The 12,913-nt window shown below is 43.1% G+C and overlaps 1 protein-coding gene across 10 annotated transcripts in view; it reads right to left on the bottom strand.

Moving 5' to 3' along the window:
* Positions 1–1,737: 1,737 nt before the first annotated feature.
* Positions 1,738–12,913, bottom strand: part of ptk2aa (protein tyrosine kinase 2aa) — a 53,464-nt gene continuing 42,288 nt past the window's right edge. For all 10 annotated transcript variants that reach the window (XM_070547483.1, XM_054745108.2, XM_054745109.2 and 7 more), the window contains 8 exons: positions 12,473–12,577; positions 11,152–11,214; positions 8,829–8,868; positions 8,645–8,739; positions 6,011–6,166; positions 5,846–5,926; positions 2,523–2,608; positions 1,738–2,447 (listed from right to left, as the gene is read on the bottom strand). In XM_070547483.1, coding sequence (XP_070403584.1) covers positions 2,321–2,447; positions 2,523–2,608; positions 5,846–5,926; positions 6,011–6,166; positions 8,645–8,739; positions 8,829–8,868; positions 11,152–11,214; positions 12,473–12,577 — 753 coding nt within the window. In that variant the 3' untranslated portion in view covers positions 1,738–2,320. The remainder of the gene's footprint in view (positions 2,448–2,522; positions 2,609–5,845; positions 5,927–6,010; positions 6,167–8,644; positions 8,740–8,828; positions 8,869–11,151; positions 11,215–12,472; positions 12,578–12,913) is intronic.

Genomic DNA, 12,913 nt, shown 5'->3' with positions numbered 1-12,913 from the left:
CCAGGAGAAGGTTCCAGTCCTGTGGAAGACATCCTGCCTTGTTCCAGTTCCAAAGAAAACTCGCCCATCAGTCAATGACGACTACAGACCGGTTGCCCTGACATCCCACATCATGAAGGTCCTGGAGAGACTCCTGTTGGTCCACCTGAATAAGCAAACTAGAACATATCAGGACCCGCTGCAGTTTGCTTATCGCCATGGAGTTGGAGTTGAAGATGCCATCATCCTGCTGCTTCAACCAGTCCACTGTCATCTGGACAAAGCAGGCAGCACTGTGAGGGTCATGTTCTTTGACTTCTCCAGTGCATTTAACACAATCCAGCCTGATGTACTTTGCCAGAAACTCCAGAAGACACAGGTGGGGGCCTCAACTATCGCCTGGATTAAAGACTACCTGATAAACAGACCAGTTTGTGAGGCTGAAGAACTGCACATCAAACCAGGCGGTCAGTAACATTGGAGCACCACAGGGGACTGTACTCTCACCATTCCCTTTCACTCCGTACACCAAAGACTTCCAGTACAAATCAGAGACCTGTCATCTACAGAAATACTCAGATGACTCTGCAGTTGTTGGGTGTATCAGAGATGTACAGAGAGCTGGTGGAGCGCTTTGTGGCATGGTGTGGAAACAATCATCTGACCTTGAACGTGAACAAAACAAAGGAGATGATTTTAGACTTCAGAAGTGGCTTGGGCAACTAGTTAGGATGCCTTGCTGATGACGCTGGAGGTACTCTATGTAAAAGGCACCAAATGTGTTGACTCACTCAGGCAACACAATGGAAGCTAAAAGATGTGCACCAGCATCGCCACATCTGTGGTTTAAAATCCAAATCATCTCTGCATCATATATGATGATTTGAATCAAAATCTGGCATCATTTTGGCAGTTCCAGGAAACAGAATGTAACAATGATCATCTTCACGTAAAACAAAACCAAGCCACTATTTGAACACTACTAATAGTCAGAATTAAGGGTGACCACAAAAAGATCAGATCGACCACCATCACTAAAATAACATCTTACAAAACTGCAGCTATAGCTTCTTATTAATAACAGTGTTTTATTTGCTTGGTTTAGCAACTATACAGGCGTCTCCTTCCTGAGTATCCGGCTCACCACAGAGGAGAGGGTAGAGAGGAAGAGGCGAGAAAACAGATAAACATAAGGTGCCAGAAATTGGAAACAGACTTACAAATATATAAATAACTCCAGTGAAGGTAGGTAGAGAAACGGGGTAGAAAAACATGGTGACCACATCAATTCAATTTTATATATTAAAAAAAAAACATCCAAATGACTGTCAAACACACCTAATGATAATAATGGAGACATTTTTTAAAATAATCCTTCTGGCGCAAATGTTCCTTTTTTCAAGGCAACAAATAAAAACATGCAGATTAAATTAGATCTATTCTCTAAAACATCTATTAATGAAAAATACCGACTCTCATGCTTACTAATATATATATATATATATATATATATATATATATATATATATATAATGTTGCGTAAATCATGATAAAATTGTTGGTTTGTATATACCAACAGGTCCTTTTAGTTAATTACCAGTTATTTATTACCGCGGTCTAATTTAAATCCAGTCCTCAGGATTCTATCCCCTCCAACGTCTGTTTATGTTAACAACTCAGAAATGTGTTAAATATAGTTTTTATGTTTTTTTTTTACTATATAAATTAACTTAAAAAGGTTTCATCTGGTTGTTTTTCTTTTTTCTCAATTCTAGAATTCATCTCCTTTTGGATTCTCTTGCATCCTGACACAGAAGCGATCGTTAAAGGAGAAAAATAACATGGCATTGTGTGAATCGTTCATTTATGTTTGAATAAAGTTCAAGAGGAAGACTGAGAATCTAAAACTGAAAATGTCAATGCACAAACATCAATGTTGAAGATAAAAAAAAGCACATTTAAAAAAATTGTAAAATGATCTTCATCGTCCTCTTCAAACTGGACTTTCACTTCCAGTTACCGCGATGAAGAGTTTATTAATCTGTCGTGTCCTTCGAACGTGCCTCCAAAACCTGATTTTATCTGCATTCTTCAGATTGAAACCGAAGTCATGGATGACTTTTAAAAAAGAGGAAGGGAGATGCATACATCAGTAATAAAGTAGAAAATACAATAAATGTTTCCAAAAAGAGGAAAGGAAGCTGTGATTGTAGAACAGAGGGCTGATCGTTTCAGTCCATGCTTTCATCACAGACATCCAACGCTACGTCCAGGCAGCCATCCGTTTAAACCCTCTGAACCTGCCCTGAAGCAGGAGTCTTTGGCTTGATTGGATCTTAGACTAATGTGGGTGGATCTGGTTGATCATCTTGAGTCGTGATTGGTCGATGACGTCCAGCAGGTTCTTGGCGTCGACCGCCAAAGCGTGAGCTGCCATTAGCATCTGTTTCTTGTAGTCCTTTTGTAAACTGTCACCGGAAACGGACACGGTTAGTAAAGTACAGCTTGATTTCTTGTAACGATTCCACGCACACCGACGTTACCTCGTCATGACGTATTGCTGCGCTAGCTTCATTTTCGCAATCAACTCCGCCAGATCAGAATTCAGCAGCTTCTGGGCCATTTCGATCTGTAAGAAATCAAAATGGTAAGTGCTTATTTCTAAAAGCATAAAGTTCAAGTTTATTTGTGAAGTCCCTTCCAACCGCCAGTCAAGCAGGCCCAAGGTGCTGAACATAATGTAAAAACAACTCACACACAATCAATCAGCTTTATAATTAAATACAGAAATAAAACATTCAAACTAGGGATGGACAATATATCGGCTTCAGTACAGGTGTCGGCCGATGTTAGTCATTTTTTAACATATCGGTATTGGTTCAATAAATAAAACCGAGCCCATATTAACAACCGATAGTTTTTCTAGGGATGTCCCGATCAGGTTTTTTTGCCCTTGAGTCTGAGTCATTTGATTTTGAGAATCTGCCGATACAGAGTCCCGATCCGATACTTTCAATACATAAAAAAATAATAAAAAAGAAAAAGAAAAGGAAGAAACAGTTCCAGAATGTTCCTTATTTTTTATGTAATTACCTTTTTATTTGAATTTTTAACAACAGATCACTTCTGTGATGTAGCTTGATCAAGTAATAAATAACATAAATTCTTCACTTTTGGACTTCATTGCAAATATAAAAAGTCTAATATAAAAACAGATGGCACTTCAACTTAAAATACCTGGCAGGGGTCCATTGTGCCTCGGCCCCCAAAATGCTTAGATACGCCCCTGGGCATGGGATGGAGTTTTGAAGATGATCTGAATTGTATAACTATATAAATACTACATGCTGATAAGTTACTGATTTATACAGGTACAAACGTGTAGTGGGATAAATCTACCTACATTTTATTTTTGAAAGAACTTAGTTTTTTTCTTGGTTTGTATTTTCCTGTCTTCCTGTCCCGTCTGCCTCTGATCTTCCTGCATCTCCCAGTCCTCCAGAAGAAATCCTGCCTGCTTCCTTCTTTTTCACCTCACAAGTAACTTTTTAACTAGCAGATCAAATTGATCTATTGACCGCAAAAAAAGCGGAGTGTGCGCCGCGCCGCCCGGCTGAGCCAGTGACGAGCGCTGCAGCGCGAGCGCGTCCACACATCATGCTCAAATACAGACAGAACTTACCAGAGAGAAAATGAACGGACATGAATCACTGTGTGTTAATTGTATATTTTTGGTGACGCCACTTAGAAACTTAGAAAATGTTACTGTGGCCGTGTGCAGAACGCAGCTGGAGTTCATGAATAATCAGCGGTCTGCCTGCTGCTCTGCTCTAAAGAATCCCCGCTACGCTGAGTCCATGTAAATAATATAATTTAGGTAGAAACTGGATCTTCTTTGTGCTCCTTCTGGGTGTGTAAGGTCAGGGCAACAGGGGAGACTGACAACCTTTAAGGAGAACCAAGTTGCTCTCCTGTAATTTGAACCCAGTATCTGAGTCCGGATCGGGAAGTAAACCCCGAGTCCCGATCAGTCTGAAACCACGTGATTGGGGCCGATTTCCGATCATGTGATCGGATCGGGACATCCCTAATTTTTTCCATCTTGTCTCCTTTTGTTTGCCTGTTTCAGAGCGTGAGGGGGTGATGTGTAATTGTTTAGTCATGTGAACAGTGAAAGAAATCATCTCACAACCGTAAGTGTGTGTGTTGTGTGTACATAATAATGTAAATTCAGCTTTAATAATTTTGATTCTATACAAAATCTGCTGATTTTAGAAGCATTAATGTCAGTATATCGGTACCGGCAAATATCGGTTATCGGCCATAACAGTGATCTTAATATCGGATATCGGCCCAAAAATTTTATATCGGTGCATCACTAATTCAAAGATAAGAGTTAAAAGCAACAAAACAACAATGAAGATAAAAACATTAAAACATGAGGAGAAAAACTAAGAAATACATCTAAGATACGCCTTAAGCCTAGCTTTATAAGTGGGCAGCGATGTGGACCGTCTTGTTTCTAGTGGCAGTCGGTTCAAAAGCCGAGGAACCAGAACTGAAAGGGCACGATCACCTCTGGTCTTACGTTTTGACCTCGGTACCACTAGGAGGTCACCCTGAGCCGAATGTAGCGATCTTGAAGGGACATAACGGGATTATAAACACATCAGAGAATTTCAAATAAATACGTAAAACTTTAAAGAGTTGTAGAATTCAAAACCACATCCAGCATGTTATTGAATATAGGTAGTGTTGGACGTCTAATGTAGTACACCAAAAAGTCTGTCGTCTCCGACGTGACTTTCAATGCATATTAGTCATTTTTTAATGTCCATGGAGAAACGATGTTCTGAGAAAAGCTGCAATAACAACGTCAGTAAATTTACATTTCTCAACCCACTTCAACCTTGGTAATATATAAATATTGGTGGCACTATTGCTAACCGCAGAACAATGCAAGCTTTTGTTAAAGCCAGACTGATCGACTGCTAATGCTAGCATGAGCTATTGCAACTGTCTGGTTTGACTAGAGGAAAGTGCTAAAGACGACGTTGGAGCACACACTTAACATTCCAGGATGTACCGGGAATAATTAGCTTGCTTGTTGAGTTAACGGGATACGGAACATGGCTGTACACAGTTTCAAGCTTCAGGCAGCATCATCAAGTCATCAAGGTGAACTGGCTAATCCGCACGCAGCTCGTTTAACTCATTCACTGCCCATGACGACTAAAGTTGTCATTTGCATTTTTTTACTGTAAGGGCATGGGAACGAGCCCCCACACCGTGAGAACAAACATCCCAGCTCTAAAGCCAATCTTAATCCGCATACGTCACATGATCAAGAAGCAGAAAATCCATGTGTTAGGAGATCGTTTTGGGCCGCTGCTGTAAAAAAAGTGAGGCGTGAACAGGAAAAGCTTCTGCCAATCACAATTCGACAACGGATTATGAAAGAACGGATGACGCTCAAAACGCATGGATTCTTCCTGATGTAAGAGGTGAGTCTCCTCTTTGTTTTGGTAGTTTTGGCGTTGACATCATCATAGAGCGCAATGTTCTGTGACTCTTAAAAAAACAGTAAAAATGCTGAAAAACGCTGGCAGCGAAGGGCTTTACTGATCAGGAAGCAGCCAGCAGTGAATGAGTTAATATTCACATGCCAGCCAAGTGGGCGGGGCAAACCAGTCTTTGTAGAGTTATGGGGCTTCATGACAACATTGTGTTTGGTCATTTGTCAGGACTCCTGGGCCATTTTGAGCCCCATCAAAGTTTGATATGTTATATAGAGGCTCGAGGTTGTAAACAAGTTGTTCTTGGAAACATTGAAAGCTGATTTTAATATTCAACTGTAAGAGATTACCTCTCTGTGTGTGCTGGCGGGCAGAACGGGGATTGTTTCATCTACTGTTGCCAGTAGAGTCCTCAGCGCCAGACCCACTTCCTACAAAATAAAACACAAATTCTAATTAAAATGTGCTTAAAAAACAGTTTGAAAGAGTCCTTTCTTTAAAACTCTGCCTGTTACCTTGACCATGGGGACGTACTCCTCAGGTGCAGCAGGCTGAATCCTGTTGGACATCTCAATCACAGATTTAACCAGCCCCGTCACGTTCTCGTACACTTTGTCGTTGGAGCGATCCAGGTTGGCTGTGGGCGGCGGGCTGATCTCCTGAGGCTGCAACTGAAATGAGTTGGTCACATTGTCAGGTAAATGCATTCAAGGTGGCATTCTACAAAAATATCACATTTTATTTGAAAAGAAAAAAATTAACTGGAAACTAAATAATGGTGTTAGGGTTATTGAATGACGCAGCAGTGTCAGATTCAACGCTAGGTGACAGCACATGCAAAGACAGGACAGCTAACCACAAGAACTCTTTTAAATGTTCATGTTCATTTGCATTAGTTGTTAATCCTAGATGGTTTTTCTACAATGAGTGATGAGTTCAATAGTTAGTTCATGAGGCTCTTCTGTCATTGATTCCAGAACTGCGCTGCTCTGGGTGGCTGCATGTTGGAGTAGATCTGTTGACTATATGTAAGTTTAGCCTTTTCTTGGACATTTTTTCTTCTAGTTTCTTATTTTTCTGGACATTTTACTTTTCTGTTTCTGGTGCTGTGAAGCTTGGGGGATTTTCACTGCTATTTTTTCACTTTTTTCAAATTTTGAGCATTTTTTTATGATGCGTAACTATGGCAACAAGCTGGTTTACAATCGGGAGCAGCTGATTAACATTGGAAAGGCTGAAATAATACCTCAACTGAAGCCACAAATCCCAAATGAGCAAAAAACGCAAGAAGCGTGGGTGCAGAGAAGGAGCAAACCGGAGACGGAGAAAGAGGAAATTCAAACCATCTCTTCCATCGGTCATAATGGGCAATGTGAGATCATTGGCCAACAAGATGGAGAAACTCCAAGCCCTTTCAAGGACTCAGCCAGAGTTTCGACAGTGCAGTGTTATGTGTTTCGCTGTGACGTGGCTGAAGGACCATATCCCCGATTCCAGCGTCTCTCTGCCAGGATTCCTGACTGTACGAGCAGACAGAGATCTGAGCACAGGTGGGGGCCTCAACTATCGCCTGGATTAAAGACTACCTGACAAACAGACCACAGTTTGAGAGACTGAAGAACTGCATATCAAACCAGGCGATCAGTAACATTGGAGCACCACAGGGGACTGTACTCTCACCATTCCTTTTCACCCTGTACACCTCAGACTTCCAGTACAAATCAGAGACCTGTCATCTACAGAAATACTCAGATGACTCTGCAGTTGTCGGGTGTATCAGAGATGGACAGGAAGCTGAGTACAGAGAGCTGGTGGAGCGTTTTGTGGCATGGTGTGGAAACAATCATCTGACCTTGAATGTGAACAAAACAAAGGATGATTTTAGACTTCAGAAGAAACAGGGTGGAGTCAAACACTGTTTCCATCATGGGAGAAGAAGTGGAGGTGGTTGAGGAATACAAACACCTTGGAGTTCACCTGGACAACAGACTGGATTGGAGAAAGAACAGCAAAGCCGTTTACAAGAAGGGACACAGCAGACTGCACTTCTTGAGGACGCTTAGGTCCTTCAATGTCTGTAGCAAGATGCTGCAGATCTTCTACAAGTCTGTTGTTGAGAGTAATCTCTTCAGCCATCGTCTGTTGGGGTAGTAGCATCAGAAGCAGGGACCTGAAAAGGCTCAACAGCCTAATAACAAAGGCTGGTTCTGTTCTGGGGACGACTGTGGAACCGCTGGAGGAGATAATGCAAAGAAGGATTCTCCAGAGAATCAAGAAAATGATGGACAACCCTGAGCTTTCTCTTCACAAGACTGTCCGACAACAGAAGAGTGTCTTCAGTCAGAGGCTTCTTCAGTTTCGCTGCAACACCGACCGCTACTGGAGATCCTTCCTGCAGCAGCCATTGTAATATACAACAACTCTTTGATGACTTGATTATTATTATTATTCTGAGCTACTACAGCAATCAATTTCCCTCTGGGATTAATAAAGTATTTTTGAATTGAATTGAATTAACATTATGATTAAAGTTTTGGGACAACTAAATCATTTTTGTAAAGCGTAACTGACGCTAAACCAACAGAAACAGATAAAACCGCGCCTTTTCATGCAAAAATTAAAGAAATTAATTATTTTTTTCTACAACATATATCTAATGCTTTTAAGGCCTTCCTTTGCCAGAAATCCTCTTTCACAAACAAGAATTAAAAATAATATTTTAAATAAACATTCTTGTAAAAACAGCTCCTGATGATGAAAAGCAACAAAACTCACGAAGAGAAAAGCTGTTTGTGGATGGAGGAGACGGTCGCTAACAGCTAACAAGGTCTACGACGCTAACAGACACACACAGATCTGCTTACCCTCCACGGCTACGAGGAGTGTCACGTTGTGTTTTAGGTGGGGAGATTTGGAAAGTGTGACAACAGAACAGACGGATGTGTGACGGAAGATGAGAAAATGTGTTTGAAAGTGATGAAGGGGTGATGTTTAACAGCAGAGGGAGAAGAAGAGGGAGAGAAGAAGGGAAGAACATTATGAAGCAAACCAAACCAAAGCAAAGAGACCGAACACAACCCACAGCGTCCACGGTGGGAAAAGCCCCCAAACGAGAGGGAAATCAAACACATTCATGTGTTCATTTGTACCTTCACCCCCTCGTTGTAGCTGTCTACTGAACAGAGACTGGGCAGGTTGCCAGGAGCTCCAGGGCGGGGAGGCTTCTTAGGGGGGGCTACATGTTCTGCAGAAACATGAAGGTGCTTCTGTGTTAAAAGCACTTTTAGCAGCGATTCTGTGTTTCTGCGGGTTTTTACGGCTCGTTCCTCTCACCTGGTTTCCCCACAGGCTGGTAGATGTGTTGACTTCCACCCTGTCCAAAAATAAAAAAAAAATAATAAAAAAAGTCAACATAAAACTCCCAACATGGATGCAAACTCTGGCTAAAGCCCGAACCACGCTGTGCGTTTTTCGGCCGTCCTAGACGCAACTCTCATTGTGAACAGAATAGTGACAAGGACGGTGGACGTGGGGGTGGGGGTGTGAGTGTGTGGCCGTCAGGTGTGTCCAGCTCTGCTTATTGAGCACCTTTAAGACCAAAGCCAGCCTTATACACACAGTGGAAGCTACATGCAGGAACATGTGGACCTCTTTGGTTTGGAGTCCTGCTGGTGCTGTTTGGCTCACTGAAACCTTGGACCGTACAGTGTGCCACCTTTCTGGAGTCCTCAATGTTCGCACTTCCACCCTCGCACCCTTCAATTGTGCGATCCCGGCCAGGGATGTGACTGCACCGGGTTTCCCGATTATCAAAAGCGAAAGATGACTCCGCCCCTTTTACACCCTTGATTCACACTCTGCCCAAGTCTGCATCAATGTGGACTTCAGCCAAGGGTATTACCCACAATCCACTGATGCGTGAGAGGAAGGCGGAGCAATGGTCCAAGTGCCTTTTCTGAAAATATCATTTTAGGACGATTAATGATGTTTATTCATGCTCTGAATGTTTTAGACTAAGATTTAATGTGGACAGCAATGAACATAAATTTGGTCAAATAATTGTTTGAAATTTGTTAATAAATTTTTTTTAAGTAGCACAAACTGCGACCCGGCATGCTTTGTGGTCGATGGCACAGTGCTCCCTGTCCTCAGTACTACGCACTCAAACCCTTACGCCGGGGACACACCGGCCGCGGAAGCGCCGCGAAGCGAATCGCTCACGAAATTCGGCCGCTGCTCGCCGCTCCTCGGTTCAGATCAGACGCGCCCCAGTCGAGGCGCGCCTCGGCTCAGCTGTAGTTTTTCTTTTAAACACTTGGTGTCCTCCATTTCCTCTCTGCCTTTTCTCAGCTCTTTTCCTCTACGTTTGAGTGTTTGTGCGCGCGCGCGTGTGCGTGTGTGTGAAATAATATTATAAATAAATATTTTCCTTGAACGTGGACACACTGTGTGTGTGTGTGTGTGTGTGTGTGTGTGTGTGTGTGTGTGTGTGTGTGTGTGAACCTATGTTTCTGCCAGTTGAATCTCTTGGAACCCGCTCCAATTCTGCAGCTGTATCCTAGCAGTTTTTTCTGAAATGGGTACGTAAATAACCGTGTTTTTCGGGGGTCGTACAGCTCCTTGTGTTTCTCAACTTCCATAATTAATTTGAAGTCATCCATCTTAACTGCTTGCCTCAGACTTTCTGCCTCTCTGTCCTGTTTGCTCCGTGAAAAGACACCCAAAACCACACACCCCTTCACGCGGTCACACACGCACACAAGTTCGATGTGTGTGTGTTCGTGTGGTTTTTCTGCAGTGTCTGATTACGAACACATTTGACTATTGCGTAATTTTATTTTGAAATACTTTATTTTGTTAACGTTACCGGTCTGCCTCTTATGTCTAGGTTTGACTTCCTGCCAGAATTGACGCGATTCACCCGCGGCTCGCGAAAAAAATAGAGCCGACGCCGAAATGATCGCTGCATGGCGCGGGCTGGGGCGCCGGCGCGAGGCGATTCGCGGCGCTTCGGCGGCCCATGTGGTCTATAGAATAGCTTAACAAGGGCGCTGAATGAAGGCGGCCCCATTTTCGCGGCGCTTCCGCGGCCGGTGTGTCCCCGGCGTTATTACTGCGCACTTCCACCAAGTGCACTAAGACCGTAGAGCGAGTATTGGCATCGGGCCAGTGTGCGACAGCCAACAAACGCGATGCACTCTGGGCTTAAAAGAGTTAGAAAACACCCAAAACACACTCAGTTACTCCTACTAATAAAGAAATCTGTACATATTTTAGTTTCTTCATCTTATTACATGACATTAATTTTACCACACTTTAAATTATAACTTTTATTGCCTTAAATAAAACAAAATAACCCTTTTTTTGTGCTTTTTTCTTGACAACAAAGAGTTAAAGTGTAGAGGGAAGATCGGGCTTTTATTGTAAATACGCAGTTCTGGGTTTAACGTTCCCATGAGTTCTGTGGTTTGGCTGCTGGTATGTAGGCAGTGCCCTTCACGGCACACAAATACTTTCCTGCCTTTTACATCGTCTGCATTTTCTCCGTTTGTCTGTCAGCTGTGGTGAAACGATTCTTACTGTTTGGACCTGAGATTTCCTTCTAAACGCCAACCCTCCTAAATGTTAAGAGAGAAACGTCCGGTGAACGACTGACCGGTGCCTGGAGCGCGCCGTCCTCTCTGTCCATGCTGCCTCTGCTGTTTCTGGATTCGGCTTTCTGCAGAAAAAACACAGACGGAAAAAAAAACTGAGTGTGCACAACGATCATTCTGCTTCTCATTTAGACACAAATCTAGAAAGTTAAACGTGAAACTGAACCACAAGAAAACCTGTTTTCAAATCAAACTCTCCCTAAACGAAGTGTTCAAATTTGAGCTTTTTCCTCCTCCTGCTCTCCTTAAACCCCCAGCTCCCCTCCTCTCTCTCTGTCCCAGTACCGTTTTGGTGAAGCACGCCTTGAAGAGATGCATCCTGGGAGAACAGAAGCCGACAGATGTGATATTGAGGCCATCGAAAGAAGAGCAGAGACGAAGAAAACATCAAATGAAATGAAAACGAAGTCAGAAAGAGGAGTAACGTTTTTCCAGAGAAGGAAAAGCGGAACTGAACCACGATTCGACTCATATCTCTCCTCCCACTCTTTCCATCCCAGAGAATCTCCTTCTGACGGCCGACTCCTCGCCCAGTCCTCCCTCTCCACTGCTTCTGCCAATCCCACTTCCTTTCGCCCTCCCTCTGTCCTTGCCATTACACTTTCCCGTCTCGCTTTGGCCTGCTCTGAGTCCTACTGCAGCATTGTCGCTTTAGAAGTGGGGGGGGGGACACAGGGAGTGTGTGTGTGTGTGTGTGTGTGTGTGGGGGGGGGGGGGGATCTTTACAATATGCTCTAATGGGAAACAGGCTTCAACACAAATGGTTGTTTTCCACTTGGTGCTAGAGCTCAACCAGTGTCAGTTTAATATAGTGTAATATTGTTTTTGGATGGTAAAAAGTGCAGGGGTCAAAATTTGACTTTGGAAAAAGTGGGGGGGACATGTCCCCCCTGTCCCCCCCCCCAAAATTACGTCCATGTACTGCAGCCACTGATGAAGAGAAGGAACATAATCATTAATTATTTGTGTTCCTTTCTTTTAAAATCAACCCAAACATAAAAGAGTCATCAAAGACAGAGAGGAAGAGCCGGACCGGAGGGAGAAGAAAACAAGACTCCAGAGCAGCTTTTCTGGAAGGTTTGCGTGTCTGATGACATCAATCACGCTCGCACAACTGAGCCGGTTCAAAGAGCTAACAGAGACTCTGCTGCTCTTCTGGCAACAACCTTCAACCCTCCTGCTGGTTCTGTTGTACAAAAGCACAACGTCTGTCTTTCTTTGGTATTATGAGTTGTAACTCTACTTTTGGCCATTTGATGATTTAGCCATAGAAGAGTGTTTGGAGTAAAGGTCAGGTATTCTGGTGATCCTGCTGCTCATTACCATGAGGCTCTCCTCCTGCTCCAGCCACCGCCGATCTTCCTCCATCTGCTGCTGCTGCTTCATCAGTCTCTCCTCCATCAGAGCCTGGCCCACACATCCGCCCTCCTGCAGATACATCGACTCTTCAGCTACAGTTCATCGTCAAAAACGTGGGAACGTTTTTCTGTGATTCTGTTTAGATGTTAGAATTTAGAAAGACGGACAAGTCTGGGTGTGTGTGTGTGTGTGTTCTTGCATATGTGTATGCATGCCTCCAACATGCCTCCATCTAAAAGGCTAGGTTATCCAGTTATCTCTGTAGTTATGCTGCTATAGGCTTAGACTGCTGGAGGATACACTGACCACTTTCCACTCTACTACTTTCTTCTACAATCTGCTCTTTAACTGTATTATTTCCTGAAATTTCAGCTGTTAACTTTATTTTTCTCGGAGTGTTTTTCT

The sequence above is a fragment of the Nothobranchius furzeri genome, chromosome 19 (genome assembly GCF_043380555.1).
Source record: "Nothobranchius furzeri strain GRZ-AD chromosome 19, NfurGRZ-RIMD1, whole genome shotgun sequence".
In the NCBI taxonomy this organism is placed as follows: Eukaryota; Metazoa; Chordata; class Actinopteri; order Cyprinodontiformes; family Nothobranchiidae; genus Nothobranchius; species Nothobranchius furzeri.
The sequence above is the reverse complement of the archived record's forward strand: the minus strand, read 5'-3'. Positions and strand labels throughout refer to the sequence as shown.